A 27,747-nucleotide genomic window follows, 5' to 3' on the forward strand; every position below is an offset into this window, starting at 1 on the left:
TTCCTGCTTAGTCTCTGAGCGGCAGCAGCTACCTGCTTCATTGTCCGCCTCATAAATGTGGGTATGTGGGGTTTTGTGTATATGTGGAATTTGTCATGGACATTACTCATAAGCAAATCCTCCACTGCACTTGGTTGAACACATGAGGGAGGGGGAGCAAGCCTCTACTCATTGGCTGCCCTGTTCTTCAGTCGTGTCCGACTCTTCGTGACCCCATGGACCATAGCACGCCAGGCCTTCCTGTCCTCCGCTCTCTCCCTGAGTGTGCTCAAGTTCATATTCATTGCATCGGTGATGCTATCTAGCCATCTCATCCTCTGCCGTCCCCTTCTCCTTTTGCCTTCAATCTTTCCCAGCATCAGGGTCTTTTCCAGGGAGTTTTCTCTTCGCATTAGGTGGCCAAAATATTTGAGCTTCAGCTTCAGTATCTGTCCTTCCAATGAGCAGTGAGGGTTGATTTCCTTTAGGATGGACTGATTTGACCTCCTTGCAGTCCAGGGGACTTGTAAGAGTCTTCTCCAGCACCACAGTTCGAAAGCATCAATTCTTCGGCACTCAGCCTTCCATATAGTCCAGCTCTCATGGCCATACATTACTACTGGGAAAAACCATAGCTTTGATTATACGAATCTTTGTCGGCAAAATGATGTCTCTGCTTCTTACTATGCTGTCTAGGTGTGCCATAGCTTTCCTCCCAAGGAGCAAGTGTCTTTTAATTTCATGGCTACAGTCACCGTCTGCGTAGCCCAAGAAAATAAAATCTGTCACTGCTTCCATTTCTTCCCCTTCTATATGCCAGGAAGTGATGGGGCCAGATGCCATGATCTTCGTTTTTTTCATGTTGTTTCAAACCAGCTTTTGCACTCTCCTCTTTCACCCTCAAGAGGCTCTTTAGATCCTCTTCGCTTTCTGCCATTAGGGTGGTATCGTCTGCGTATCTGAGGTTGTTGATAATTCTCCCAGCAATCTTAATTCCGACCTGTGATTCATCCAGCCCGGCATTTCTCATGATGTACTCTGCATATAAATTAAATAAGCAGGGCGACTGTCAAGGGCTCCTTGGAGGCCTCTCTCAGTCTAATCCAGTAGCTAAGTCCAGACACAGACAAATTGATTCTTTTCAAAGCTTTATTCGTCTTTTACAACTTAACAACTCTACTGTTAGCAACTAGATATGAGCAGCAGAGTACTTATGCCCTACATTGGAACAGTTTGAAAGGGAATTACTGGCAGATCCCTGAACTTAAGGACTAGGGAGAGTCCCTCCCCTTTTCCCTTGGATCTTCTGGGTGCAGCCGTTGTTTGCGCGCCAACCGGGCACTACGCCTCCCTTCTGCGCCCTCCGTTTGGCGCCACTCTCTGCGTCGGCGTCGCGCATCCATTAAGTCTGCTTCCCACGCTCTGTCACTCCCAGGACCGCTATCTAAGCTAGGAATGCTGGTGGGAGGAATCTCCATCAGCTGTTGGCCCTGGGAAAGAGGAGCGCGCTCCTCTCCCAGGAGCGACCCCTCTTCCTCAGAATCAGAACTACTCTGGGATTCTATGGGCTCAGTGTCCACCCTGACAGCGACAATATGCAGCCTTGTCGTACTCCTTTCCCAATTTTGAACCAATCGGTTGTTCCATGTCTGGTTCTTACTGTTGCTTCTTGACCCTCGTACAGGTTTCTCAGGAGACAGGTAAGGTGGTCTGGTACTCCCATCTCTTTAAGAATTTGCCACAGTTTGTTGTGATCCACACAATCAAAGGCTTTAGCGTAGTCAATGAAGCAGAAATAGACGTTTTTCTGGAATTATCTTGCTTCCTCCGTGATCCAGCAAATGTTGGCAATTTAATCTCTAGTTCCTCTGCCTCTTCGAAACCCCGCTTGTACTTCCGGTAGTTCTCGGTTCACATGCTGCTGAAGCCTAGCTTGTAGGATTTTGAGCATAACCTTGCTGGCATGTGAAATGAGTGCAATTGTGCGGTAATTTGAACACTCTTTGGCGTTGCCCTTCTTTGGAATTGGAATGTAAACTGACCTTTTCCAGTCTTGTGGCCATTGTTGAGTGTTCCAAATGTGTTGGCATATTGAGTGCAGCACTTTAACAGCATCATCTTTTAGGATTTTAAATAGCTCAGCTGGAATACTGTCATCTCCGCTAGCTTTGTTGTTAGTAATGCTTCCTAAGGCCCACTTGACTTCACTTTCGAGGATGTCCGGCTCAAGTTCAGTGAGCGCACTATCATGGCTATCAGGGACATTCGGATCTTTCCTGTATAGTTCTTCTGTGTATTCTTTCCACATCTTCTTAATCTCATCTGCTTCTGTTAGGTCCCTGCCTTCTTTGTGCTTTATCGTGCCCGTCTTTGCACAAAATGTTCCCTTGATATCTCCGATTTTCTTGAAAAGATCTCTAGTCTTTCCCATTCTGTTGTTTTCCTTGATTTCTTTGCATTGTTCATTTAAGAAGGCCTTCTTGTCTTTCCTTGCTATTCTCTGGAACTCTGCATTCAGTTGGGTATATCTTCCCCTTTCTCCCTTGCTTTTCGCTTCCCTTCTTTCGTGAGCTACTTGTAAAGCCTCATCAGACAGCCACTTTGCTTTCTTGCATTTCTTTTTCTTTGGGATGGATTGAGTTGCTGCCTCCTGAACAGTGTTACAGACCTCCGTCCATAGTTCCTCAGGCACTCTGTCTATCAGGTCTAATTCCTGAAATCTATTCCTCACCTCCACTGTATATTCATAAGGGATATGATTTAGGTCATACCTGAATGGTTTAGTGGTTTTCCCTACGTTCTTCAATTTAAGCCAAAATTTTGCAATAAGAAGCTCATGATCTGAGCCACAATCAGCTCCAGGTCTTGTTTTTACTGACTGTACAGAGCTTCTCCATCTTTGGCTGCAAAGGACATAATCAATCTGGTTTCGATATTGTCCATCTGGTGATGTCCATGTGTAGAGTCGCCTCTTGTGCTTTTGGAAAAGACTGTTTGCTATGATCAGCGTGTTCTCTTGGCAAAACTCTATTAGCCTTTGTCCTGCTTCATTTTGTACACCAAGGCCATGCTTGCCTGTTATCCTGGTGATTTCTGGACTTCCTACTTTAGCATTCCAATCCCCTATGATGAAGAGGACATCTTTTTTTGGTGTTAGTTCTAGAAGGTGTTGTAGGTCTTCACAGAACCGATCAACCTCAGCTTCTTTGGCCTCAGTGGTTGGGGCATAGACTTGAATTACTGTGATGTTGAATGGTTTGCCTTGGATTCCTACTGAGATCATTCTATCGTTTTTGAGATTGTACCCCAGTACTGCTTTTCCCACCCTTTTGTTGACTGAGTGCTACTCCATTTCTTCTAAGGGATTCTTGCCCACAGTAGTAGATATGATGGTCACCTGAATTAAATTCGCCCATGCTTGTCCATTTGAGTTCACTGATTCCCAAGATGTCGATGTTCAATCTTGCCATCTCATGTTTGACTACCTCCAGCTTACCTTGATTCATTGATCTTACATTCCAGGTTCCTAAACAATATTGTTCTTTACAGCATCGGACTTTCTTTTTCACCACCAGACACACCCACAGCTGAGTGTCCTTTCGGCTTTGGCCCAGCCGCTTCACTCTTTCTGGCGCTACTTGGAAATTCCCTCTGCTCTTCCCCAGTTGGACACCTTCCGACCTGAGAGGCTCATCTTCCGGCATCATATCTTTTAGCCTTGTGATACGTTCCATGGGGTTTTCTTGGCAAGAATACTGGAGTGGGTTGCCATTTCCTTCTCCAGTGGACCACATTTTGTCAGAACTCTCCACCATGACGTGTCCATCTTGGGTGGCCCTGCATGGCATAGCTTATGGCTTCATTGAGTTATGCAAGCCCCTTCGCCACAAGGCAGTGATCCATGAAGGGGATTGGCTGCCCTGCACCTACACAATTGCTGACGTTCATTTCTACTTGCGGTTGGACTTGCCCACCCCACCCCAATGCAGCTTCAGTTCCCGTATACACCACAAAAGCGGGGGAATACAGCACTGTGTGCAACAGGGAAAAAGCCAATTCGAATCTGTGAAAGTGTAGATTTTGCCCAAATCGCTTCACAAACTGTTTCCATTTACTCAGCACTGGTTAGGCCTCATCTGGAGTACTGTGCCCAGTTCTGGGCACCACACTTGAAGAAGGATACAGACAAGCTGGAGAGGGTTCACAGGAGGACAACGAAGATGGTGAGAGAACTGGGAACAAAGCCCTATGAAGAGAGACTGAAAGAACTGGACATGTTTAGCCTTGACTGAACACTGAGGGGAGATATGATAGCGCTGTTCAAGTACTTGAAAGGTTGTCACAGAGAGGAAGGCCAGGATCTCTCCTCGATCATCCCAGGATGCAGGACACGGAATAATGGGCTCAAGTTACAAGAAGCCCGATTCCGGCTGAACATCAGGGGAAACTTCCTGTTAGAGCAGTACGACAATGGAACCAGTTCCCTAGGGAGGTGGTGGGCTCTCCCACACTGGAGGCATTCAAGCTGAGGCTGGACAGCCATCTGTCAAGGATGCTCTGACTTGGGATTCCTGCATTGAGCAGGGGGTTGGAGTCGATGGCCTTTTAGGCCCCTTCCAATCCTACTATTCTATGATTCTATGAGATTGGCCCCTAATCTACTCTCTAAATCTAGGTCTTACATGCTGCACAATTCCATGTTTACTCAAAAGTAAGTCCTACTGTGTTCAGTGAGGCTTACTACCACATAAGTATGTAAATGATTGCGTCCTTATTGGTTTTATTTAAAAGATGTCTCTACTGCCCATTAGGAGAGCTTCTAGGGCCGTTTACAAAAACAATACAAATAATACATAATATATAAAAATTAATACATATAAATTTTATTTATTACATTTTTAACCTGCCAAATAATCAAAGCTCTCTGGGAGGTATATAGATAAAAGCAAAATAAAACCGTCAGCAGCACAAAATAAAACCAAAAGGAAAATCAGCGGCAGAGAAAAAATAGTGCAAAAATCTAAAAGCACTACAACAGTTCTTAACGTTCCTGGGTAAGTGGAACTTCCAAAATCCAGGTAAACAAGATATTATATATATTTGGGATGCATCTATGGGAAAACTGAAGCATCTTTGCCCGATGCCCTACGAGCCTAATCCTGGCGCCCGACGGACCAAAGCAGGCCCCCGTCTCCTGGAGGACGCACGGCCGGAGAGAGGGAAAGGCTGCTGTTTACTCGCTCTCCTCCACTCGCAGCAGCGCGGGCGAGCCGGCAAAGACCAGGAATGCAGCCCGCAGCCAGTAGAATGACGACAAGGAAGCGTCGGCTGATGTCTCCCTTAGCTCATTGGCTGTTTCGCGAAGAGCCGTTGTCGCGAATGGTGGCTCTTTGAGTCGCCTCCCCTTGCGTTGTTTTCATGGAGCAAGGCGCGTGCGCTGCCGGCTGGGCAAAGAGAAAGCCGCGCAGGCGTAGTGGCCGCTTTTGAACTAGGCTAGGGCCGGGGTCCGAGGGTAACCGGCGCAGGTGGGGAGCGGTGAGTACGCGCGTGCACTCGCGCCGTGCAGGGGAGCAGGAGGGGAGAGGCCGGGCCGGGCGCGCGCGCGCGCTCCCCTCGCTGGCGGATTCCCGTGGGAGCTGGGCGGCTGCTTGCGGGCGGGAGGGGAGCCGGCCGGCCGGCGGCCGCGTGAGGGGAGAGCTTCCCCCGGACCTCATTTTCGAGGGTGTGTGTAAAATCGTATCTCTGTCGGGGGGTCGGCTTGGAGGCGCTTTCTTCTTGGGGTAGGCAAGGAAGGCTCTGGAGGGATCGCTTCTCCGCCTTTCTAGCCTCAGCGGTAGCCACACACTTGCCTCATCAGGCGGCTTTGTGGGTGGAATGAAAATGAGCAAACATGATCGCACGTATACAGCATTGCATATTGGGGGGGCCCAAACGGCCTGACATAAGTACTCGTCCTCCGTTTTTTGTAAGGGGCCTTTTTCCGTGGACCCGTGTATGTTCAAGGAAGGATCTCGCTCATTCCTCCTCTCTACCTGTCAGGTAGTAGGAAATACATCCCTTTAGAGCAGACACGTACTGAATTTGAAACCATGAATAATTTTGAAGATGCGAGTGTGAAATGTTACGCTACTACATTAATGTTATGTTTAGTGTATGTGAGTGTGATGTATAGAAATATATTACACTTATGATGTTGCAGTTCCAGGGCACCTTTTGAAATTAGCATGAAACAAGCTTAAGATGGGACCTAAAAACCACCGTATTTTTCACAAAGCCAGCTATTAACTTTGGGATTTACTGCTGCTGCCCATATTTAGCTAGAAATATCTAAAATAATGGAAATTTAAGAATATCGATTGTTTTTAACAAAGGTGTTCAAAGCATATAATACCTTGTAAGGCATGTCCCAGAAATGTTGAAAGAGGCCCTTGGGAAGTGGATATTATTGTTCTGTGCAGAATGAAGATGGATTTTGCTTCTGTCAGAAAGAGGACAGTCAGTTGTGTGGTCTGTTTCTAATTTATACTTTATGAATATAGTTTCATTTCTGGAAAATGACAATTTACTACTATTCCTTGAAATAGCAGCTAAATCTACAAAACCAGCATTTTCACAGCAACATTTTCAAGGCTTGGTGGCTGTTCAGTTTTTTATGTTGTATATGGTTCTCTGTATGTGCATACCATTAATACTGTTTTCTCCCCTTAAAGCAGAACACATCTCTGAAGAACAGAGCTCAAGAGTGGATAGGATCTATTCAACAATGATGAATGCGGATATGGATGGTAGAGGGCATTTTTACTACCTTTCTGTTTTCACTCTTGTGTATTGTAATATTTAGCTGTTCTAAAAATTATCTGTTTCTTAACAGCTGTTGAGGCTGAAAACCAAGTGGAATTGGAAGAAAAAACACGACTTATTAATCAGGTTTTGGAACTGCAGCATACACTTGAAGGTTAGTTTCTGAACTCAGAAAGGTAACTTAGGGCGCAATCCTATCTAGATAGGCGGCCGCCTCCAAACTTGGAGGCGGCCGCCTATCCAAAGCAGGGCAGGAGAAGTGCGGAGGGGTTTGTTCCCTCCGCACTTCTCCTGCCCTACATGTTCAGGTAGACCGCTGATTGCAGCTGTCTAGCCACAGGAGCATGGAGCGGGGAAGGACACATTAGATGTGTCGTACAGGCAGCCACGATCCCCCCTCCCCGGAACGCCCCCCGCCAAACCCCTTTCCATCCCTTCTGCGCTCCTTTTGTGAACGCGGAGGACAGGGATGCAGCGTGGAACTGTGGGGAGGTCAGTACCCGGAAAACAGCATATCCTATGGCCGTCTAACCGCTGTATAGCTGCCATAGGCTTGCTCCCTTATATACATGCAGAATTACTTTAAGGAATATTATTAATACAGACTGCAGACTAAAGATTTTAAAAAATCTGTTTTAATCTGATGGGACATACAAGCAGGCAAGAGGCTTCAGGATTGTGGCTGTGGGTTGTAGTCCAGAAACTGCATTAACTACAGATTCCATTGCTTTTAAGGAACATGGAGCAATACGCTACATTGGTGTGTGTCTGTTGTCTAAACCAGTGTTATGGGATGAAGATGGACAAGGTACTTGGAGCCTGCTATTTGTCTTCTCAATCCTTGTCCCTCTTGGCTCATAACATTGAGCAAGAAAGGGTTGACTGGCTGGATCCAGCAAGAAATAAATGCCCCCTTGCAATAGCAGGTAGTCCTGGCTGCCCTGCGAGAGGCAGTCATGAGACCGCTTCTAATCCTCCCACAAAAGAAACATTGGAACCCCCAGGATTACTCCAAATATTGGCTGGTATATAATATACCCTTCCTGGGAAAGGTGCTGAAACAGGTGATTGCTCTGCTACTCCAGACACTTTGGGATGACACTGATTTTTCTGGATCCATTTCAATCCATTTTCTGGCCTGGTTTTAGCCCAGAAACAACACTGGCTATCCTCATGGATGACCTGTACCGGTAAAAGGACAAGGAAGTGTGAAATCTGGATTGCTAAGCAGCTTTTAATAATATCAACCATGGTATCCTTAGAGCGGCTGTCTAATGTGGCAGTTGGGGGCACTTGACTCCCGTTGTTCTGCTCTTACTTGGATGGAAGTTTCCAGAAGTTGGTGCTGAAGGCCTATTGCTCTGCTGCAGATATTTCTAGTGCACCTCAGGGTTCCATTTTTGTCCCACCAGTGCTGTTCAGCATTTACATCGAGGGTGGGCACCCTACAGCCCTTAACATTAGCCCTCTGCAAACTATCAGTTCAGACCTCTGGCAAGATCAGTCTGTTATTTGGCAGCCTGCTGGGTAAGGATGGAGAGATTGAGAGGGAAAGAAGGGGATGGCAAAAAGAGAGGGAGAGAAGTAGCTGCACTCACTTTTGGCTCTGGACCTACCTACCGCTGGCTTCAGTGTCATCCACCACTAGCTTGCAGCCCCCAGCAGATTACTCCCCAAGGGAACGCAGCCCTTGAGACAGAAAAAAAGGTTTTCCACTCCTGATCTACGTGATACCACTGAGTGAGGTTATCTGGGTTTTTAGAGTGCGGTGTCATCAGTAGGCTGATGCCACCTAGCTCTTTCTCCTTCTCAACAAATTTAGATGAAGCTGTCGAGGTGCTGAATGTGTCTGGGGTCAGTAATGGGCTTGATGAGAGCCATTCCTGATAAGATGGAGATGCTGTTGGTATGTGGTTCAGCAGTGGTAGCCGATGCTGCTTTGCCTGTTTTGAACCATGTTCATCAGTGTCTGGGATCAGTAATGGGCTTGATGAGAGCCATTCCTGATAAGATGGAGATGCTGTTGGTAGGTGGTTCAGCAAGCCGATGCTGCTTTGCCTGTTTTGAACCATGTTCATCAGTGTCTGGGATCAGTAATGGGCTTGATGAGAGCCATTCCTGATAAGATGGAGATGCTGTTGGTAGGTGGTTCAGCAAGCCAATGCTGCTTTGCCTGTTTTGAACCATGTTCATCAGTGTCTGGGATCAGTAATGGGCTTGATGAGAGCCATTCCTGATAAGATGGAGATGCTGTTGGTAGGTGGTTCAGCAGTGGTAGCCAATGCTGCTTTGCCTGTTTTGAACCATGTTCATAGCCTGGGGCTGCTATTAGATCCAGCCCCGGGGGGCGGGGAGTGGTGTGCGTGGCATGAAGCTCCTTTCATCTGCTAAGAGTAGTGTGCTGGCTATGGCCTTTCCTGGATGGAGTTAGGCTGGTTACAGTTATTCACACTCTCATTATGTTCCATTTTGGTTAGTTGTGATGTGTAGAGCTTACAGATGTGAAGGACCAGAAAAAAATAGAAAGATTTGGGAGCGAAACCTTTTTCTCCAAAGGCCTTTCTTGTTTTTCTCTGAAAAATTAAACACTTGTGGATTATGAAATATTTTGTTTTAGAATTACAAATTAAAATATTTAAGGCAATGTGTTTATATATTGCTATCCAGCCTTTACTCTCCCCAAATGATTTCTAAAAACTATGTAATAAACTGTATATAGAAAGATTGCAGATGTAAAATTTTGGAAATAATGAAGCCATTGGTAGAAATGGGTTTGTTTTCAATCCTCTCTGTAAGATTCCCAGCATAATTATTTCTTCCATTCCTTATTGAAATTATTGATCTAATGTATCTTTTACTGATAGATATTTAGGGATCCTCCAAGTTACGTTCAGTTTCCCAGTGTGTGAGTAAAGTCACCATATCATAATATGGAAGAAAATGTACATTCTTGACAGTTTGGGTTTTGCTCTATAGAGTCCTGTGTTTCTGGGCTTCTTCTGGTTAGATGCGGTAACAGTCAATGTAGTTCTAATCTAAAACCCATATGTGAAAGAAAGAGTTTATCCCACTACTAGATGCTACAGAACAGCATGTGTGTTATCCCACCACTGTTGCTTGTTTAAAAATTAACTTTGAGGTCTGTGGAACTCACTACTGCAGTTTTTAATAAAGTTTTCAATTAGACTTCACCGCTAAGGAATGTTGCCTCAGCTGTAAAACCTTAAACTGCTGCCACTGGAATAAAAAGAAACTCGGAAGCCTGATTGCTATAGCATAGGCATGGAATTGACACTACCGCTGGCGGCAACCTTCCAAAATGAACAAAAAATAAGATATTTATGAACAGAAATTATTTACAAATGAGAATAAAATGTCACTTTTCAAACAGTTGATTGAGATTGCTTTAAGGTTCTAAATATGGCTGTTTACCATTCGTAAAAGATGAGAACAGGGGTCCCCAACATGGTGCCCACGGACACCTCTAATGGCACCTGTGAATGGGTTCCCAGCATGGTAGCTGCAGGCATCTCTCATTCCATTTTTAATATGTATATATGGATTTGTATGAAATGCATACAGCTTTATAACAATTATATATGGGCTTCAACAAAAGTGGATCAAACATCCAAATAAGTATCCATTTGAAGGTGGCGTCTATATGCCACCTTTTCAGATCCTGAAAATGTTGTAAGGTCTTCAGTCCATTGTATTATAAGAGGTGAATGTTTATCCTTCCAGTGTTATAATATCAGGCTTTTAAGAGTGCAGAGAATCCATTTTCGCTGACCATTTGTTAATTTCCATGGAGCAGATAAATAATTTAAAAGAGCATGTACATCAGTGAATATTAAAGACTGCTCCAGTACAAAAATTTTCTGTGTAATAACCTCCCCGCAAAAAGGAGCAACCACTGGACATTGCCAAAATATATGTTTTAAAGAAGCATTAGCTGTCTTGCGCTGCCTGCAGTTAGTTGAATTAGACAATCCCTTATTAAAGAGATGTTGCAGAGTCCAATAGACATGAAGCAAACGTTTTTGCTGAATAAGATGCAGCCTAAGATGCGAAAGGCAGATGCTAAAGCAGCGATCCACTGGTTAGGCTTTTTGTGGTAGTGCTTGCAGCATTATCTCAAATTCCCAACCATCCCCACAGATCCAAAAAGGTTGGGGACCCCTGGGGAGAGAGTCTTTCCCAGCTAAATAACGTATCATTTTTCCTTCAGACCAGATTTGCCTAAAGACGATCCCACAAAGAAGAACAAGTTTAGGAATTTCCCTTACAACTTCCTTACAAACTGCAACAGATGCTTACACTAGTCTTCTTCTGCCTCCAGTTCTTCTGACTTCTAGGATGATTTGATGTTTCAGAGGCTACTTGCTGAAGCTCCCTTTGGTCAGACATAAAATAGGAACTTAACATATATTTTATATAACTTGGTTTGCTCATAAAGTTGATCACGTTTGGTATATTAAATATAACTGTATAGTTTATTCAGGCAATAATTACAAATTTACTGAGTTTACTTTGAAACATTTTTAATTTTAATGATAATTTTATGAGGAAACCGAGCTATACATAGTGACCCGGGTTGCATGATCAAAACAAGTCACTGTGGTGTGCGCTGAGTGCCATTAGCCTAATTACCCGCCCAGTCTTGTTGTTGTGTCATCCAAACCAGGTGGCATGGCTTGTTTGAGGGGGAAACAGCCCTCAAATAATTCATGGCCAATATATTTTATGTTCCTAAAGCGGCCTTCCCCAACTTGGTGTCATCCAGATATTTTGGACTATAACTCCTGGCATTCCTGACTACTGGCCATGCTGCCTGGGGCTGATGAGAGCTGAGGTCCAAAACATCTTGAGGGCACCAGGTTGAGAAAGGCTGTCCTAAAGCAACAAAATGTCTTTGAACTGTAAAGAGTGTTCAAAAATAGGTATTGCATATTTTTCCAATTTCCCAATTTTCCTTTTTTCCACCCCCCCCCCCCCTCGGGTTTTCCATGGCTTCAACATTTCTGGAAATTTTGCTTCTCTAGTAGTGCTGGCGTTGAAGTTAGTTTGGAAATGGCAGTTAACACAAAATATGACAGCTAGATTTCTGACTGGGAGTATGGAACACATTTTGCTGGTCTTAAAACAACTGCACTGGCTTCTGGTCTATTTCCAGATACCATTCAAGGTGCTTGTCTTAATGTTTACAGCCCTATGGGATCAGGGTACCTTAAGGGTCACCTGCACTGCTACAGAGATTTTCTTCAAAGACTCTTCTCTGGATCCTCTCACTTTCTGAAATGAGATGGGCGGTGACCTGTGATGGGACCTTTTCAGTTGTGGCAGCTTGACTCTGGAATGCTCTCTCTGGCACCAAGTCTAATGTCTTTTTGGAACTAGATTACTGTGCCTGTTTTAAATAACATGTGTTGGATCCACTGGCTAAACATTTACTATACAGATGCCGTTAGAGTGTGTTTTCATGTGACTCAAAAAAAAATTCTTTTTAGTTAACTCCTAGAACAGATGCAGTGGTTTGTGTCTAGAGGTCAACTACTGAAGGCCTTAATTTGCCCTTACAGATCTGTCTGCGAGAGTAGATGCTGTTAAAGAAGAAAACCTGAAACTGAAATCAGAAAATCAAGTTCTTGGACAATATATAGAAAATCTCATGTCTGCCTCTAGTGTTTTTCAGACTACTGACACAAAAAGCAAACGAAAGTAAGGTGTTGATAACCAAACTATAACATTGTATTGCTGCTGCTTTTGTTTAAATTTTAAATTGCATAAGGCTACATGACTTAATACCCCAGTTTGTAGCATCATTGAGTATTTGAAGATTTAATGGCAGTTCTAGACTACTTTAAAGTTTTTAATGAACAACTGGACAGTGCAAGTCTGTAGTGTTAGTTTTAACAATGTGCAAAGGTAGTGTAGAGGAAATATTTATTACACAGTCTAAAGACAAGTAGAAACTCTGCTTTTTTGTTTGATTATCATATCACACACTGCCAAGAACTTTAAATATTGCGATTTTTACAGTGGTACTATTCACTTGCAAAATAATACAGTGTTGTGTAGAGTGGTGTGAAATCCTTGTTTGGAATGCATTATTTGCATGTCTTCTTGGTTCCAAAAGAGTTTGAATACATCCCCTTTCTCCTCTCCACCCTTCTCAATGCTGCTCTGAATTCTTACAAATGAAGGCAAATAGCTTAGCTTTTTTGTTAATACTATAAAGCAGATTAAGGGTTTAGTAACATGATTGCTTGCAAAATTGTAAAGGGGAAAAAACTGCTGCAACACCTGACACACTCTTTCAAATGGAGAAGTAACTTTTCAAAAGCAAACCTGCTTTAGAGCATATTGCACAGAAAGAGAGCAATTACCAGCCTTTTACAGTGCTGCTGTCTTTTGAGTGTCTTCTCCAGTTTACAGAAAGTGACCTGCATGGCAATACTTCTTTGCCATTTGTAACGGTCATTAATGGTAGAAATTTATCAGAAATAACCTTATGAACAATTAGTAGGTATCTTACAAGAATTGTTGCTAAAGGTGGATGCGTTCGTTATATATTCTGCATAATTCCCATCAATTGTCAGTAGGCTTTAGCTGCCAAGGATGTTTTGTCTTCCTGGATCAGAATAAAGTTAGGGTTTTCAGAGCATGAGGCATGCATCTAAAGTAGTATTAGCAGTTGTTAGAGAGGATGCCAAATGCCTTTCAACCCATTTGATGTCATTCAGTCAGTTTAGCCTCAACATGACGTATGAGATGTGTGAGTATACAAGGACGAGCAAGCCAAGTAATTACATGCATGTATAGTCCGCAGCCTCATGTCTGTGAATATATAAATTATGTGAACCAGATATGTGGGCAGACATTTCATGTTTGCAGCTTAGGTAGGTAAGCGGTTAGGAGACTGGACTGTAAAATGAAATAACTTCTCATTTGGTCTCTTCTAGCTTTGTTTGGGCTCTTCTTGTGGCTGCACCCTTACTATTGGTTTAAGGGGGATTATTTGATTTCTGTCCTAAGCAACAGGTTACTCTCCTCGTGGGCAGGTTGGTACACCTTTTTTTGAGATTGCATGCCCAGTAGGTCGAGAGCTCACCACAAAACAGTATTACAGTCATCAGTATTCACTCTTATGTAGCACACGTCAGTGGTTCCAAGGGTTCAAGCTGTCAGTATTATAAGTAATGAAACTGCCCTGTCTCTGCAGGTGGAAGAAAAACAATCATTTGAGGTGCAAGATGGTAGCTAAAACATTCCCATTACTGGCAATTAATAGATAACAAGCAAATTCAAGTCTTCTCTGCCGTTGCAGAGGTTTAGTTAATAAAAAGAATTGCAGCATCAAGGCAAGATGCATTTAAACAGACCAGTGTGATGAGCACTCCGGGGAATTGGCTTTCCAGCTTTCTACCTTCAGGGAGCGATTTACCCATGGACTTGTTTCCCAAAGAGCCTTTGTGCATCCAAGATACGAACTATGTTTTGGAGAGGATTATGGGGCATGCTTTGGAGTACAGGCTCGGTGTGGAGAGTAAGCCTGACTGGTGCCTTGTGTCAATTATCACTCTGTATGAACTGTGTGTAATATAGACCACATGCAACACCCTGCCCTTTCTAGTTGTGCATTGCAGGGGAATGCTGGCAGAGGTGGGTATGCTATCCACATGACTGCTCTTAATAATTGAGGAACCACAGTATCCATCAGACTAAGAGTGGGCAAACTAGTGCGCTCCAGATGTGTTGGACTACAACTCCAATAATCCCTGTCCATTGGCCATGCTCGCTGGGGCTTCTGAGAGTTGTAGCCCAGCACATCTGGAGGGTACTGGGATGCCTATCTTTGCATTAGAACATTGCCTGGAACACTGCTCTAGAGTCCTGCTTACATGGAGAACTCTTCAGGTGTTATGTGCCACTAGTTAGTCTTTCGGAGACTGTGAATCCTTGCTACTGAATTTTGAAAACAGGGTTAAAAGATGGAGTTGGAAACAAACTCTTCCAATGTAGAAATCCCCCATTTCCAATTTAAGCTGAGTTTGCGGTGGCTCTGCACTAGCCTGCCACCTAGCAGTTTCTCTTCTTTCTCTCCCCCCACTATCCCGCTTTCCTGGCTTATCAAGTTGCAAGGGAAGTGGAAGGGAATACAGCTAGAGTTGTTTCCTTGCTCAGCAGTGAAGGCTTTTGAGCATGCTTAGAGCCTCTGTTGCGAACACGCATTTTGGGAAGTGTATCCCCACCCCCACCCAAGCTGCTGAATGAGTAAAGAAGCATGAAAACCACCCACATCCATCTTTTGCTCTCCTCCCCTTCCCCACAACCTGGAAAACTTGGGAAGGGTCGTTGACAAAATGAGGAAAACCAGTCATAAGCAGATTGCCCCTTATCTAGAATTAGTCCAGAAAGAAAACTCTTCAGTCACGATTTGTTAGAATTGATTTCAAAGGCTTTGAATAATTCTTGTGTGGAGGGAGAGGAACAATCTGGCTTTTCTCAGAATCCTCAAGAGGGTGAGTTTTGCACATAACTAATCTCTGCAGGTCCAGTAGCAGCTGAGGGTTAGTAAAGGCTAGCAGTATACTATATACAAGAGATTGTTTGGCAAACACCAACCTGTCTTTCCATAGGAGCGGCTTCCCACACTTCCAGTATAGCCTTGAATAGTGCAACCAGCAGTGTAGGAAGGTGCTATCTAGATACGATTGGGTGGATTGTTAGTGTAATACTGAATTTTGGTGTCCTAGATATAGTTGGTACTGTGAAGGATCTCACTGTTGTGGCCTTTGTTCAACTAATTGTGCTGTTACTTCAAAACTTAACACTAAATAAAAAGCTTTCAAGTTTATCTCATTTGGTCTGTTTCTTTACAACCATGACTTTTAAAAAGATGCTAAAGTAGGAAATGACACTTATGGCTAAAGTAGGGTATGCTGCAAGTACTGCCCTTCTTTCTGTGCAGTTTGCATTAAGTAGGGTCCTCTTGTCCTTTCTTCATGTATGTACTTGTTTATGATCTCCCTACACTATACTCGCGTTCCTCAACCTGCTTTATATACTAGTCACCATAAGGGACCACTTTGACTTACCATTAAAATATGTAGAGCCAGTTCATATTCTTGTGTGTGCAGGGCGTTAAAATGGAATATCCCATTGCGAGTTGAAAATATGATGTAGGCAAACATCGCTGCCATAGGAATGTAAGTAGAATTCATGCTGATCAGAACTGCTGTATCACTTAAACTTCTACCCATTCTTAAGTAAGATCTCTTCCTCCTGTGGGGTAATGACACCATGTTTGAGATACACAAGGATAATCCTCTTCACAGCTCATCTAAAGGATCCAGACAAGCATTGTAAATTTATATATTCCAGCTTTGCTTGCAGCTTCCACTGGTCTCCTATTCAGGGAATTGATCCAAACATTGCAACATCGAATACTAAAATCATTCACTGAGCCCAGACAAGTATTATTCTGAGCAATAGAGAACAGACTAGCCCCCGCAAGACCCATAGGTGACTGGCCCCTACTTGACCAGTAACAGAAAGACTGCATTGTAGATTTGCAGCTAGTCATCAACCCACAGCTACCCTAACATTTTGTGAGTAGGCTGTCCATAATGGAGCAGGGAAGAGGGGTTTTTTTTAGCAGCAGCAGGCTAGGATTACATGTTTCAGGCACACAGACTTTAGTGATAGCATGGTTCTCTGAAATTACTTTGATGGGTAAGGAAGAAGGCCAGAACAGCTGCGTTCACACAACACACCCCACACTCAAGGTTGATTATGGGTTGTTGAACCATGGATTGTTGAATTGTGAGAACTCCATCATGCTAAAACACCATGGTTTAACCACAAACAACTGACAAAGAGAACCCATGTGAACTGTGGGTTGTTTGTGGTTAACTATTGTTTGTTAACACAGCTGGGAATATACAACACAGCTGGGAATATACAACACAGCAACCCACAGTTCAACAACAACCCACACTCAACCTTGTGTGTGGGTTGTTACATTGTGTGAACCCAGTCAATGACTTCTCACATGTCAGAGTTGACATCTATCCAGCATAGTACGTGCATGATACCTTCTCACTCTGTAGCAGAATAAGCCTTGTGTCATCTGAAAAATCAGAACAGTGCTATAAGAGTGGAATAAGCTGTTCTTTGTAAGCCACTATGGGAGCTATAAACAAAAAAATGAGCAAACTACTTGCCTATAAAGCTCAGGACTCAGCTAAGGGCAGTGTTATAAGACACACTGGCCTATTTAAATGGAGCGCTCTCACAAAGTACCATCTTCCAACAGGACTAGACAAGTTGATAGTAAATGCACTTACATGAAAGTAGAGAGGCTAAACCCATTTTCATACACAGCTGCTACCTCCAGTAGCAAGTAGGGAGACTTGCTAGCTGACCTTGCTTTTGAGGTAAAATAAACAAGCGTTTCTGCACAACCTGTAGTCTACTTCAGCTCACATGAGCTCCTTTTGTAGCCTGAATGCTCCTCACTTCTATTTACTGGAATGCACGCCAAGCTTCTTTTTTAAAAATGGAGGGGAAAGAGCATGACAGCAGAGTTCTATTGAAGCCGAATCTTCCAGCAGCAAAGTTATGCCCCCCACCTCATCTTTTACCTGTTCACTGGCTCTTGTGCTAATGCCATTACAGCAGAATCATCCTGCAAAGGCTAAAATGCAGCAGGAACTCCCAAACAGCTGACTGGCTCGATAAACCTGTCATGATGAGAATCCTCAGTGCCAACTACTTTGATGGTGAAATGTGTCAACAATGGAGCAACAGCATACAACCCAGTAAGATAGCCATGATGTCTGTTCCATGATTCTTTTACTTTCCGTTATATACAGTCTAAGGTTATATAGAATGTGTACCTTCTAAACATTTTTGAAGATAAAAATCCCAGAATTGAAAACTTTGGAGACACCATAAAATCAACGATTTATAGAAGCTGGAGTGCTGTTCTGGCCCTTAACTGACCTGTACTATTCTGGCACGTTGCTTTCACTATGCACAGTGAAGTTTGACAACTGTACTGGCTGTATTGCAGTACAACTAGTTTATTGTGAGAGGGAGTCCTTTCAATAATATAGAGGTTAGTAAGTTTTAACTTATGCAGAACAGATTATATTAAATATTTTTATTTAGGAGGCAATATACACTTTGCAAATATTTTGTAAACGGGTTATGCCATTCTGGCTTGAAACATGAAACTATAAAAATTGTGAAAAAGTCCCCTGTACATTATTTTACTTGAATATAGTTAACATTTCTGCATTTAAATGTAAAAACATGCTGTTTGATCAACTATAATGACAATGTGGTTCTCTGTAAAACAAAAACAGCAGCGACCATAACAAATGTCAAACTAACACGACAAATGAGTCCTAGGTAGACATTACAGTACAAATGGTTACTGTAATAAATAGGTAAAACGCAGTTATTGCATTCAGCTCATCAGAGTTGGTTGTCAACTGGTTCTACGAAAGCATCCTTGAGTTGATGTCGCAACTGTTTATTCCTTTTATTCTAAGGTGTAAAAACAATATATTTGTGCTAGAGCTGGAAAAAATATAACCCCATTTACATGAGCATTTAAAAAGGTAATATTTTGAAGCAAAAATTATTTCCAAACAATGTTTATCATCTAAATAACTTCAAACAATATTTAAAGTAAATCAGTCATATCACCATTTTTCTTTTATTCTATTAAGTAAATAAATAGTTAACTTCACAAGTAGGAGTGTTTCTTCAAAATAAAGGAAAACTCTGACAAGATTAAGAGGGGCTGAAAAGTGGTAACAATAAGTTGAGTTCAGTCTTTCAAGACTCAACAACCTGCATGCTGTCAGGCAACCAAAATAGCATGTCTGTGTTCTGTATCCAGGAACTGTCAATACTAGCTGGAAATAAGTTAGTCCTTGCGTACTCTTCTTTTGCGTACTGATTTTGCTGGCCCATCACCAGACCCTGTGCTTTCATCTGCTTCTTTCATCTGTGGGGGAAAATATGCAAAGTAGTTGTTCAAAATACAATATGATTCATATTCTCTACCTAAGTGTTAAAGTTTGCTTCTCAAAGTATTGCTTTTTTAAAGCTTCCCCCTCCCCCTGAAAGGAATGTACGAAAGTCACTTACATTTTCGCAGGGGTGATTTGTGGTGGGGGGGAGGTGCGCTGCACCTCCCCCCGAAATGCTAACCTGGCCAGCTCCACTCCGCAGCAACTCCACGGAGCCGCCGGCCAGGTGTATTTGCATGCGTCTGGAGCCTGCAGACGAAAATGGCGGCGGCTACAGCGGCCGCCATTTGCGATAATATATTTTGCCGTGATAGGCTACATAAATATTTACGTAGCCTATCACGGCCTCCGCAGGGACACAAATGGCATCCCTGCTTTAGCCGTGATAGGCTATGTAAGTATTTACGTAGCGTATCATGGCAATAATGAAGAAGCGAATGGCGGCTGCAGATGCGGCCACCATTCGCAAAGCAGCACAAACGGCACCAGGTAAGTGATCCGTTTCGTGCACCTTTCAGGGGTGGGGTGGGGTGGGGCAGGGGGCTTTGTTCCGCCATGGATTTCGGGGGGCTGAATGCACTGGCATTCGGCTTCACTGAGATCTGTGGCGGAATTCTCTGACATCCCTAGAACCTGATAATAAGGGAAGACACAGGGTGCTCTTGAACAGAAGGGGTCCCAAGCACTAATATTCAGAAGGCATTGTGCAACTATTCCATCATTTCTTCCTTACCAGATTTTCTGTGGTAAAAAATTCAGAAGTGGTGGATAGGGATGTTGTGAGCGTTCATGTAGGGGGTGGAGTCTGACAGCCCCCCCCCCCAGCTCCCCAGATGTCGCTTGCTGAGCCCGATGGGCGGTGATGATCCTTTCTCCCCCTCCCATTCCAGCTACCATGAAGGCAGTATCTTGACAGGAGGAGGGTGAGAGGGAAGCCCCTCTTGTTGTTCTCCTCCCATCAAGCTGCTGCCCTTGCCGTAGCTGGCCCAGGATGAGAGGGGGAGAAAGGATCAATACTTTCTCTCCCTCCCATCCCGGCTACTGCAAAGGCAGCACCTTGACGGCGGGGACGGGGACAAGAGGGGCTTCCCTCTTGTCATCCTCCCATCAAGGCCCTGCTTTCACTGTAGCTGGGGTGGGGAGAAAGCATTGATCCTTTCCGGCCACCGTTGTACGTAACAGTAAATATATGAAAATATAGAGCACCTTCTATGCAAGATGGGGCTTGTGTAAAATGGAAAAGGGCCATTTCCACAACATTAAAGGCCTCTAATGTTGTGGAAATGGCGCTTTTCGGCCACTGTTCTGCGCAGCAATAAATATACAAAAATATAGAGCCCCATCTTGCATAAAAGATGGTGGCTCACATGGAGGAGTGGACAGCTGCCGAGCCCTCCAGAGGTTCATTCAGCCTGGCTTGTGTGGGTGAGCGGCAGCTGCTTGAGCACCTGCCAAACACAAACTCCAGTGAGTCCGTCCATCCCTAGTGGTGGAAAGACATGGGAAGGCTACGAGTGGATGATGTCATCTAGACCCCCTCATAAAATTCCATGAATACTGCAGTACAACTGCACAATAAAATACTTTTCTGGAAGCACTCTAAGTCAAAAATTAGTCTGCTTTTATGAATATAGTTTCCTGAAGGCTTATAATCCTAAACACTGATTTTTTGAATGCAACCATGGGCAGTGGGGGGAGGATAAGGGTTGGGATACCTCCACAGCCCAACAGTTTTTGCCTGCATGAGACCCTTTCTGTATTATCATCTGCTGAGGAACTCCTCATATCTGCCATAGAATGCTTGCACACCACAGACAATTCTGGAAATGTTCTAGAACACCCACAACACTAGTGAGGCTTGCTAGGGGTGTTGGGATTCAGTTTCCTCACATGAGCCAAATGTTAGCCCCATTTTACATCCAACATTTTCCTGCAGCTGCTTATTTTAGGGAAGATAGGCAGTGGTTGGCCAACTGTTGTTCAGGGAAACTCATCTGCCATTGCTGACCTTCTCACTGAGGAACCCCTGATAGGGAACACTAGGATTCCTTGGAAGCAGAACCTAAATTTGAAACTATTGCCCTAACCCAATTCCTGACTTGAACAGACTATGCCAAGTAGAAGTACAACAAAACTGAGGTCTCCAAGTAAGAGCAACAGTAAATTGCTTTTATCAAAAGCCTGCAAAATTACTAGACACACAAATCTTGAGTAAAGCAATATAGGGTGGTTTAAATATAAAGGAAAATATCCAGATTTCAGCATAGAAATGGCAGCTATGTATCTCAAAAGCCAGCACAATTCTGTCTTCCGCTGTGTATTTTTATTAGTACCTTGGAGGAAAAATTGCCATTATACATATTGTTTGACAAGGCTGCAACACTTCACATCTCTCTCTGATCATTTTTGTAGATAGAACATCTGGTTCTAGGAAACTCACCTCATCCTCTTCTGAGAGAGATTTATTGCCCTCTTCTTCCAGACTTCCTTCAGCAGTTTCATTTTCTTCTTCATAATCTTCATCTTCACCACCTTCATACTCTAGGACACAAATCAGTAATTAGTAGGCTTGGCTGTGTGAATACAAACAACTGACTGGTTGGATAAACCCTTAATGATAAGAAGAAACCTCAATGCTAAGTATTGTGGTGGTGAAGCTTGTCAACAATGGAGCCACACAGATGTGCAATCTCAGATCCAGACTGGTAAAATATTGCAATAGATGCCTATTAGAATTCACACTGATTTCAAAATTTCTCATGATGACCCAGGTAAAATAGTGACTTTCACTTACAAATATATTTTCTGATCAAGTACCTATCTTACTATTAACTGGATAACATTCTGAATTCACAAACAGTTACAGCAACCAATCGTTTAAAAAGGCTAAGACCAAATCGTCTTGCTAATTTGTGGTAAATATTTAGAGAGCAATCTTTGTACATTCTTGTTGTGGGCTAAAGATATTGCAGTTATCTTAAGTTGTTTCTGCTGGGATGTCTTACTACTGCAACCCTTCATCCTTTCCTGTATGGATTTCCATTTGGTGGCAACACGAAGATAGGCCTTGTGGAATGATATCCTCTCTGTAGAAGGTCAGGCCTCAACACTGGCGAGTTTTAAGAGTTTATTGAAAATGTATATTTTCACTTCAGCTTCTCCCCAGCCATGACCTGTTTTTGAATACATTTCTAATATAGTACTATGGAGGGAGCAATCCTATGGCTGCTAGTCAGTGGCTAGATGGCCATAGAATATCTGGTTTTCTGGGAACCGACCTTCCCCCCTTCTGCACAGCCCCAGCTGTACGCTCACAAGAGGAGTGCCGAGCAGCCAAAACGGGGCGTGCTAGGGGGAGTTTCGGGATGGGGAGGGCAGAAATGCTGGTACAACACATCTTATGTGTCACCCAGCAGCCTCCTCCCTCACTCTGCCCTCCCGTGACTAGACAGCCGAAATTGGCTGTCTAGCCGCAAATGCAGGGCAGGAGAAGCATGGAGGGAACGATCCCCTCCGTGCTTCTCCTGCCCTGCATTGGATAGGCGGTTGCCTCCAAGTTTGGAGGTGGCCGCCTATCTGCATAGGATTGCACCCTTATTGTATTATATTCTTTTGAAAGCAACTTTGGGACTTGTGCACTTTTTTGCCCAGCCTCATCCGAGTCTGGGCGCTTAGGTTCTCAGCTCCCCACAAGCCGAGATCCACTGCAACCCCTTTATTAAAAGGACATATTTTTCCTTCAACCTCTGAGACTCGGGAGTTTCAACATGCCTCAAAGTTCAGCTACAAGAACAGTTTTCAAAGACCCAGGCAGAAGTATCTTTGCAATTCTATACTATTTTTCAGGACGTTTATGTACAAATCGTAGCCTCCCACTCTGCACCCTCTTTTTGATGGGGTGTGTGTGTGTGTGTGTGTGTGTGCACACATGTACAAATTGGATCTGATTTCAGGCTATATTTGGCCAGAGCCCCAGCCATTTAGTGTAACGTCCCTGGTCAACTAGTGGAAAGGATTATGGCTGGACCTCCTTTTGTTTGCTTCCTCTAGTTTCCTCTTTATTTCTGCCTCAGTTGGTCATGTCCTCCAGAGGATTTGGCCAAGCTGTGTTCCTTTGGAAAAGGGAGCAAAGAAGTTTGGAGACAGAGTGGACAACATGGTAGAAATTGGAGTGAATGTGCTTTGAGCTTTAGGTAACCTCCTTCCCCAGTCCCCTTTTGTTACTGTGACTGTACATCAGGATTATCCTGAGAACACTACCCCTCTTAAGGATAAACCTCAAACTCAGTCTTCCAGCACTTACCCCAAACCTTTCTTTTCTTTCTTCTGAAAAGTGTTACTTAACTTGTTACCTATTTACTTGATCTCCACCTCTCAACCACTTTGCACTCACAAGCCCATCCCAGATCAGCCAGGACCCTTCACATATCTCCATGGCCTAGCTTTAAGCACTGAAGCCACTGAGATAACTGGATACAGCACAGATTTTAATAAGTATATTCAAAAGCTCTTACCACCTTCACCAGCGTTTTCATTTGGTTTTTTAAGTTCTTCATCCTTTCCTTGCATCTCTTGTTCTAGTTCTCCTTTTGTAAGTGGCTTGGCTAAATCCGTTTTTTTGTAGTCCATATCTTCATCTGTTTTCTGAAACAGAAGGACAACTGTGCGAAAAGCTGATACTCAGCCTTAAGTTTTAAAATAAGATTTACAAAACGGTTGCGGTCAGTGAAGCATGCCAGCCAACTTCCTTCTTCTTTCTCCCACTACAATGGATTCTTAAATTGAAGACTTCTGGACAGAGAGTATGCAAGTATCCAGCAAATTACTCACTCTACATAAAAGGTAATTAAGATATCAAATGAGATTCTCATATACCTTGGATGGCCAGCAGAATAATATGCCCAATCCTACAGGCAGTGCTAAAGTGAAGATGTAAATAATCCAAAGCCATGGGCGTTCTTCTGCAGCAGTCACCAACTGACTAAACATACCAGGCTACAGATGAGGGAGGAAAAGAAAATACACATTTACAGAGCTTGCCCATGCTATGAAGTATTTTTGATTAATACACTGTCTTTTGAGAAAGTTTAGATCAATGAACAGATTAAACACTTTAACAGTTTTGAGCAAAAGTGTCAATGTAACAGAAACATCAGAACAGCCACATATCAAAGAAGCCACTATTTATATTATACCTCCTTGTACCTCCCTAAACCAAACCAATAAAGAACACCCAGAGCACACGGGCAAGAAGAGGACAATGGTAGTTTCCTCACATCTAGGGCTTTTTAGAAGGGTCTGCCCAAGTGCTACACCATCTGTGGGACTGCACAGAGAGTAAGAAAAGAAGGAATAATGACCAGCGTCTTAAGATAACTGCAAGGGCCAATGACTGAAGTATTTTTTATACAAAATTAAGAAATGGTATTTTGAAACAGAATTCACCATAACTTGGGACAGACTTCATGTGAACTTTGAAGCAGTCCTTAATACAATAATACATTTAAAAGCATCCCCTGTACTGAGAATTCCTTTCTTGCCATTTCTCTACATTCTTCAACCAAATTTTAGTAACATTTTTAAAAGTAGGCTGAAAATAAAGCTTGAAGACAATAGCACTGAAAGGAAAGGCATGCATTATGGTAAGAAAGCAATAGAGAAGGGCAAGGAAAACAGAAGCTGTTCAGGGCACTGAGGGAGGCCTAGACATGCACTAGAAAACCTGCTGAAAAATTTTTAGTTTATGAATCTTGAAGTGCCACAACTTTCACATTTCCAATCTTTTCTTCAAAAGCACAGAAAAGATAAAAAATGGCAAATATTTACCACCACCGAGTTTGCACTACTGCAGTAAAAACTGCAAGAATAAGGAACACAAATAGTTCTAGGTGACAGCACTGCTCAGAAGGGCTTTAACTGCAAGTGGCCAGACTAATTGTCATACAGTTACCATAAAATGCAACACCTTCCCCCCCAAACACACACACCTGTGGTCACCACATTATACTTGTATCTTTCCAGTGTTTAAATGCAGGCCATGTCTGCACAATGTTTCTTCCAGAAGAAAATTCGTAGTGCACAGTAGTGGCAGGTCTGCCACCAAATGAAGACCAGACTTTCTATATTCACAGATGATATAGCGAAGCCTTATAAAGGAAGACACGACGCAATATGGACAAGTTGCTTACACTGTTATATGAATCAAAAGAGAGCTAACCAAGCTAATGACACACAAAACACATAAAAGTAAACAAAGCATGCGAGCAGGGTTCTAGAATTGCTATCTTCACAGTTCTGTTGTGTTTCCTAGAAATTTCGGGCTTCATATTTCTCATACAATGGCTTTCAGTATGATTTATTAAACCAGCAATAATTTTCATCAGATGTACACAAAATATTCAGAACTAAGAAGTGCTAACCCAAGATAGCAAGAATTAAACATTAACTATATATGACTGGAGTTTTGAAAATGTTAGAACAGAAAATTTCTTGCAGCAAATGTTGTTTTGGGCAAAAGAGAAGACACTAAATCCTTACTTCATTAGCACTTGCAACCAATTTTTTGAAGCCCCAACCATCTGCTGCCCATCGATCAGCAACTTCTTTTTCTGAACAGATGATAAAGTTATCAAAGTAGATATCGGATGTCATAGACCAAAGCTCTAAGCCAATAGCACCAACAACAGTCATCTGAAAAGGATGAGAATCTTCAAAATAATCAGGATTACGGATTTTTTGAGGACTCCATATCCCCTGTAACAGAAAAAGCAAAAATACCACATGAAAATGGACATTTATTAAATATGCTAGCATGACAGGTTGAGTCAATTCTTCAGGAAAACTAAATAAATAAGTACAGTTATTTTATAAGTACAGATGCCACTTCTCTCAAAATCCCCCCCGCAAACCTGTCACAAAATTAAGTCTTTGATTATATACGGTCTATACATAACCAGCAAAAATAGTAAGAGAAACAAGATGAAATATTTTATAAATGCACATGCTTCTCTTTGTCTCTCCCACACCTACATAGTAGAGACAAGTTGTCAGCTGTTCAACTGAGCTATAAGACTCAATATCCAAAAATAAGATCATACTGATCTTACCCAAGCATACTGATGCTGAAGCCTTCTGGTCCAACTAGGGGCACCATGCATAGTTTCTCTCTTCAACCCAACAGCCAGGCTAGGGTTGAGTACCCACAATACTTAAACCCAAAACGTTACATCCTGGTGATTGGCTGTTTGGGGACAGGAAGCTGGATTCAGTAACCCTACTACTTCCCAAACAGCTGATTTCAGATTTTAAGAAGGGGCTCTGCAGAGCAACCCCAATTGTGCATTATCCATTCAACTGAGATATATATGTATAAAACTGAAAACACAAATCCGCTAGCTCATTCTGATTTACTTCCATAATTTTTTAGACAACAGCTTAGCCATTTATTTTTTTGCTACTGCAAAAAGGCCATTCTTTTAAGAATTAGAAGCTCTCATGTTACTTCAATAGGGTTCTTATAAACTAGGGCAGTCTGTCTTGGATAAGGATACTATGTGCTCGGGGCAGAAGAAAAGAAGCAGAACAGAATCCGTGATTACTGAACATTTGGGCTAAAGGTTAGAAGATGGTGGAAGTTGACTTTATCTATCCTCACACAGCCATTCCTACACCAGTGCTGTACTGGGAAGGGAGTACCAAGAAACACTTGGACTAGAGCACCCAAAACTCTATAAGGCATCATGTAGGCTGATGACAAACTGCCTATTTGGACCTTTTGGCCTGTAGTTCATCGAACATGCTAGTAATTGTTATGATCTGGAATTACATTTTCAGTGGCCACATTTGGATCATCATATCTCAACTTAATAAGCCAGGATATGAATGAGCATTTTGCCCAAGCACTCAGTGCTTTCGCTCCTCTGTACCATGAACAAACTAGGAAATCTCTAACTATAGCTTCCCATTTTGTCCAAACCAGGAAACTATGGTTACCAGCTTCAGAACAAGCCATTATATTAACCCAACTTCAAACTGTGGCTTAATGGTAACTATAAATGAAATAAAAGCTATGGTTAATTAGAGACTTCCTGTTTGATTGCTTGCACTGTAAAGGAAGAAGCGAAGGGACTGTGTGCGCGCAGGTAAAAGGCTCATTCATATCACTACTTATTAAGCTGAGATATGATCATCCGAATCGGCCAATGCTGATATAGCTAGTTTAATGAAAAGAAGAAATAACATTTACCTAAATAGTATTTGAATTAAACATTTCTAGTTATATTGGGTTGGACCTAGAGATATAAAATTTCTGGAAATTTTGAAGCAATGGAAAAAACCCAGGGCTTTTTTTTTTTTAAGGAAAAAATGTGGAAAACGGAAATATAAGCAATACTTATTTTTAAGTACTCCTTACAGAACTGAAGTCACTTTGTTGTTTTAGGACAGCCTTCCCCAACTTGGGTGTCCCCCAGATATTTTGGATTTTAGCTCCCATCAGCCTCAGGCAGCATGGCCAATGGTCAAAAATGTTGGGCATTGTAATACAAAACTTCTGGAAGGCACCACGTTGGGGAAGACTTTTTTGGGAACATAAAACAGCTTTTACATTCTTAAAGTTATATTATATATAACTTGGTTTGCTCATAAAATTACCATTATATTTACTGAGTTCACTTTTAAAAGTTTTTAAAGTTGTAATTACTGTCTTAATAAACTGTACTTTTAAATTTAATATACCAAACATGATAATATTATGAGCAAACCAAGTTATACATAACATACTATAGGTTCTTATTTTATGACCTGGTTCACACATAATGAGAAGCCACCATTGGTGAATTTCCCCAAGGGGCTTCTTCTTGTGGTGGCAGACAACATTTTGAATATTTGAGCTACAGTGGGGGTGCTCTGTGTAGCTTGT

At 42.7% G+C, this 27,747-nt stretch overlaps 2 protein-coding genes across 21 annotated transcripts in view; one reads left to right on the forward strand and one right to left on the reverse strand.

Annotated features, from left to right (window-relative positions):
- SCOC (short coiled-coil protein) overlaps positions 1-15,663 on the forward strand; it is a 28,037-nt gene extending 12,374 nt beyond the window's left edge. For 2 of the 6 annotated variants that reach the window (XM_084856110.1, XM_084856117.1), the window contains exons 2-4: positions 6,690-6,764; positions 6,851-6,934; positions 12,360-15,663. In XM_084856110.1, coding sequence (XP_084712236.1) covers positions 6,690-6,764; positions 6,851-6,934; positions 12,360-12,502 — 302 coding nt within the window. In that variant the 3' untranslated portion in view covers positions 12,503-15,663. Of the gene's footprint in view, positions 1-5,425; positions 5,702-6,689; positions 6,765-6,850; positions 6,935-12,359 lie in introns of those variants that run through there. The other 4 variants (XM_084856115.1, XM_084856116.1, XM_084856114.1 and 1 more) reach the window with 4 other exon arrangements.
- Positions 15,664-17,626: 1,963 nt separating this feature from the next.
- CLGN (calmegin) overlaps positions 17,627-27,747 on the reverse strand; it is a 39,022-nt gene continuing 28,901 nt past the window's right edge. For 4 of the 15 annotated variants that reach the window (XM_084856104.1, XM_084856100.1, XM_084856101.1 and 1 more), the window contains 5 exons: positions 25,365-25,580; positions 23,703-23,822; positions 23,345-23,471; positions 21,268-21,368; positions 17,627-18,802 (listed from right to left, as the gene is read on the reverse strand). In XM_084856104.1, coding sequence (XP_084712230.1) covers positions 18,722-18,802; positions 21,268-21,368; positions 23,345-23,471; positions 23,703-23,822; positions 25,365-25,580 — 645 coding nt within the window. In that variant the 3' untranslated portion in view covers positions 17,627-18,721. Of the gene's footprint in view, positions 18,803-21,084; positions 21,369-23,341; positions 23,472-23,702; positions 23,823-25,364; positions 25,581-27,747 lie in introns of those variants that run through there. The other 11 variants (XM_084856103.1, XM_084856098.1, XM_084856099.1 and 8 more) reach the window with 3 other exon arrangements.

This window comes from Heloderma suspectum, chromosome 5, assembly GCF_057233095.1.
Source record: "Heloderma suspectum isolate Gila_16-S chromosome 5, 16-S_ref, whole genome shotgun sequence".
NCBI classification, from domain to species: domain Eukaryota; kingdom Metazoa; phylum Chordata; class Lepidosauria; order Squamata; family Helodermatidae; genus Heloderma; species Heloderma suspectum.